The following is a 3,816-nucleotide window of genomic DNA, read 5'->3' as shown; positions in this document are numbered from 1 at the left end:
TGTGGCTCAGATAATAAAGAACTTGCCTGCAATGCAGGAGACCTGGGTTCCATCCCTGGGTCAGGAAGATCCTCTGGAGAAGGAAATGGCAATCCACTCCAGTATTCTTGCCCAGAGAACTCCATGGACAGAGGAGCCTGGTGGGCTACAGTTCATTGGGTTGCAGGTCGGACATGACCGAGTAACTAACACGTCCACTTTGTTCATTGACACCAACTCAATGGACATGAACTTGGGCAAACTCCAGGAGATGGTGAGGGGCAAGGAGGCCTGGCATGCTGCAGTTCATGGGGTTGGAAAGAGTTGGACGTGACTTAGCGACTGAACAACAACAACCTTCACTGAACACTCTGGTTGTGGACTGCATTGAGACTCCCCTCCTTTTCCCTGCCCTGGTCCTTCCTCTTCCTCGCCCTCCCAAACTCTCATTACCAGGCCGGTTCATGGAGTCCAATCTCCTTGAATAAACCAGACCAAATAATCAGGCAGCCCAAATGATCGCTACTGATGGACAATATGAAATGAATTGATACACCTTTATTAACAAACAGATCTACAACCATGTATCTTTTTGAACACTAAGGGATAACAGGAGTTTTCTCATGCGCTCGGCAAACGGGGGTACTTGCTGCTAGGTTGGGGAACTGGAAGCCACAGAAGAGGCTGGGGTTGCCTGGCCTCCTGGGGAGCACTGGGGGCTGCGGAGGTGTGTGTGTTGGGGGTGGGGGGATGCCGTTGCTAGCAGAGGGCCTCCTTGTAGTCACTAGTAGGAACTCAGTGGATCGTGCTTCTTCTATTCAGCCCCTTGTCTGGATTTTTGCTGAGCTGTGGGTGTCTCACCTCAGCATAGATGACAGAAATGTCCTGTGGGAGGGTGGGGTCAGGGTAAGAGAGCCGATGTCACACAGAGGAGGAGAAAAGAGCAGGGGTCCCATCTCACCTTTTCCTGCTGGGCTGGCTGGGCAGGCCTGGCTGTGGGGGAAGAGCAGCATTCAGGTTAGGGTACTGGGCTCATGGGGTGTCCCTTTCCCACCTCCTCACTGGCATCTTCCTCTAGAGAACACGGGCTGGCAGGGTCCAGGCTGCTCTCCTGTTACTTCTCAGGGCCTCTCGCCCTCAATCTGAAAACAGGTGGAGTCAGGAAACCCCAGCTGTGCAACTTGAGGCCACTGACCTGGCCTCTAAGCCTCAGCTGCTTCAACCAGGAGAGGGAGGTGGTGATGACTGTGACTGCTTCATAGGATTTCAGTGAGAAGCAGGGGAGATAAAGGTCTCCAAGATACTTTTAGAATAACTCCTCCATTAGACACCTGTTCTGCATGGGGCAACCTTTTAGGCGTGAGAATTATATATCTAGTCTATGTAGTATATTATAAGCAGAGGTCTAATTCTACATGTCTAATCTCACATCAGTCCTATATAGCAGGGGGTATTGAGTCCAAGGCTCAGCGAGGTGAATAACTCTCCACAGTCACTTCCATAAGAAGTAGTCTGTGCTGAATCACTTCAGTCGTATCTGACTGTTTGCGACCCTATGGACCATGTCCTTCCAGGCTCCTCTGTCCATGGGGTTCTCCAGGCAAGAATAAGAATACTGAATCTTAGAGAATGTGAAGCATTCTCCCACGGACAAAAATTCCAGCATCTTGGAACATAAGGGCTGTCTTTGCTTTGGGTTTCAGATCCCTGCACCCACCATCAGGCAAAGCCTGTTCAGAGCTTGAGCTGGAAACAGACCACCTCCACCCCCACCCCCTGCCTTCATCTTTGTTGTCTGCAAGGATTAAAGGGTCCCATTTCCTCATTTCCCTTATTTTGCTCGTGAAAACCATATAGTCTGTGGTTGACTTCTGTTTTTTTTTTCTCTTATGTTTAAGTCCTCATTGTGACTCTTCACGGGAAGGAACTGTGCCCACGTGGGCTTCCCATCTGCCTGGCCATGTTATGGGCACAACTGGTCAGGTCTTGAGGGAAGAGCCCTGTGTCCAAGAGACTCCTTGGCTGTCCACTTTCCCTAATGTGGGGGAAATGTGGCGGTGGGGAAGCAGAGCCCCTAGCCTGATTCAGACCCATTGTATTTTATTTATTTATTTTTTCAGACCCATTTTATAGACCAGGAATTGAAGTCTCTGTGCAGGTGAGACATAAAAGAAAGCTCCCTGTTTTTGAACACCTATTGCATACCAGACAAACTTTGTGGTTTCTACAACCCAGGTTCTATTCCTAGTCATTCATAATAATTTTACAAAGTAGCCATTATCTGGGCTTCCCTGATGGTGCAGCAGTAAAGAATCTGCCTGCAATGCAGGAGCCACAGGAGATCAGGTTTGATCCCTGGGTGGGGAAGATCTCCTGCAGGAGGGCATGACAACCCACTCCAGTATTCTTGCCTGGAGAATTCCATGGACGGAGGAGTCTAGTGGGCTTCAGTTCATAGGATCTCAAAGAGCTGGGCATGACTGAAGCGACTTAGCACGCACACATGCAGGCATTATCCACGTGTTATAGATTGGGCTCAGAGAGTTTATGTAACTTCCTCACAGTCACACAGAACACAGAGTCAAGTTCTGAACTCAATTCTGACCTACGCAGAAACCCGCACTTTCCCACAATTCCGTGTTGCCTGTTTGTCTGTTTGAGAGAGGACTAGCTCTCCCCGTTCTGCCAGCCTCACTGTCGTATCTGTGGCTGCAGTTCATGGTCTTTTTGGCTCCATCTTAGAGCTGGGACTGTCCTGTTTAGACTTATATTGGAGGCAGAGACAAACTGTCATTCTTTTTCCTTTGTTCCTCCACAGTGCTCAGAAAAGGGCAAACAAACAAACAAACAAAAACCACCTCCCTAGTTGGGATGGTCACAGTGAAGGTGTGGTGGAGATGATGTTTATGATGGTGAGATCTGGCAGAGTGCCTGAAGAACTGTGGACAGAGGTTCGGGACATTGTACAGGAGGCAGTGATCAGGACGATCCCCAAGAAAAAGAAATGCAAAAAGGTTGTCTGAGGAGGCCTTACAAAGAGCTGAGAAAAGAAGAGAAGCTAAAGGCAAAGGAGAAAAGGAAAGATACACCCATCTGAATGCAGAGTTCCAAAGAATAGCAAGAAGAGATAAGAAAGCCTTCCTCAGTGATCAGTGCAAAGAAATAGAAGAAAACAATAGAATGGGAAAGACTAGAGATCTCTTCAAGAAAATGAGAGATACCAAGGGAACATTTCATGCAAAGATGGGCTTGATAAAGGACAGAAATGGTATGGACCTAACAGAAGCAGAAGATATTAAGAAGAGGTGGCAAGAATACACAGAAGAACTATACAAAAAAGATCTTCATGACCCAGATAATCACGGTGGTGTGACCATTCACCTAGAGCCAGACATCCTGGATTCTGAAGTCAAGTGGGCCTTAAGAAACATCACTACGAACAAGTTAGTGGAGGTGATGAAATCCAACTGAGCTATTTCAAGTTTTAAAAGATGATGCTGTGAAAGTGCTGCACTCCATATGCCAGCAAATTTGGAAAACTCAGCAGTGGACACAGGACTGGAAAAGGCAATTTTCAGTCTAATCCCAAAGAAAGGCAATGCCAAAGAATGCTCAAACTACTGCAAAATTGCATTCATCTCACACGCTAGCAAAGTAATGCTCAAAATTCTCCAATGCTCAAAATGCTTCAACAGTTCATGAACCGAGAACTTCCAGAAGTTCAAGATGGATTTAGAAAAGGCAGAGGAACCAGAGATCAAATTGATAACATCTGTTGGATCCTCGAAAAAGCAAGAGTTCCAGAAAAACATCTACTTCTGCTTTACTGACTATGCC

The 3,816-nt window shown here is 47.2% G+C and overlaps 1 protein-coding gene across 1 annotated transcript in view; it reads right to left on the bottom strand.

The window, feature by feature from the left end:
* Positions 1-541: 541 nt before the first annotated feature.
* Positions 542-3,816, bottom strand: part of FCRL6 (Fc receptor-like 6) — a 21,978-nt gene continuing 18,703 nt past the window's right edge. Inside the window, exons 9-10 of the mRNA XM_010846862.1 lie at positions 941-972; positions 542-864 (exon numbers count right to left, since the gene is read on the bottom strand). Of these exons, the coding sequence (XP_010845164.1) occupies positions 775-864; positions 941-972 (122 nt within the window). The 3' untranslated portion in view covers positions 542-774. The remainder of the gene's footprint in view (positions 865-940; positions 973-3,816) is intronic.

The sequence above is a fragment of the Bison bison genome, unplaced genomic scaffold (genome assembly GCF_000754665.1).
Source record: "Bison bison bison isolate TAMUID 2011002044 unplaced genomic scaffold, Bison_UMD1.0 scf7180017864240, whole genome shotgun sequence".
Lineage (NCBI taxonomy): Eukaryota > Metazoa > Chordata > Mammalia > Artiodactyla > Bovidae > Bison > Bison bison.
The sequence above is the reverse complement of the archived record's forward strand: the minus strand, read 5'-3'. Positions and strand labels throughout refer to the sequence as shown.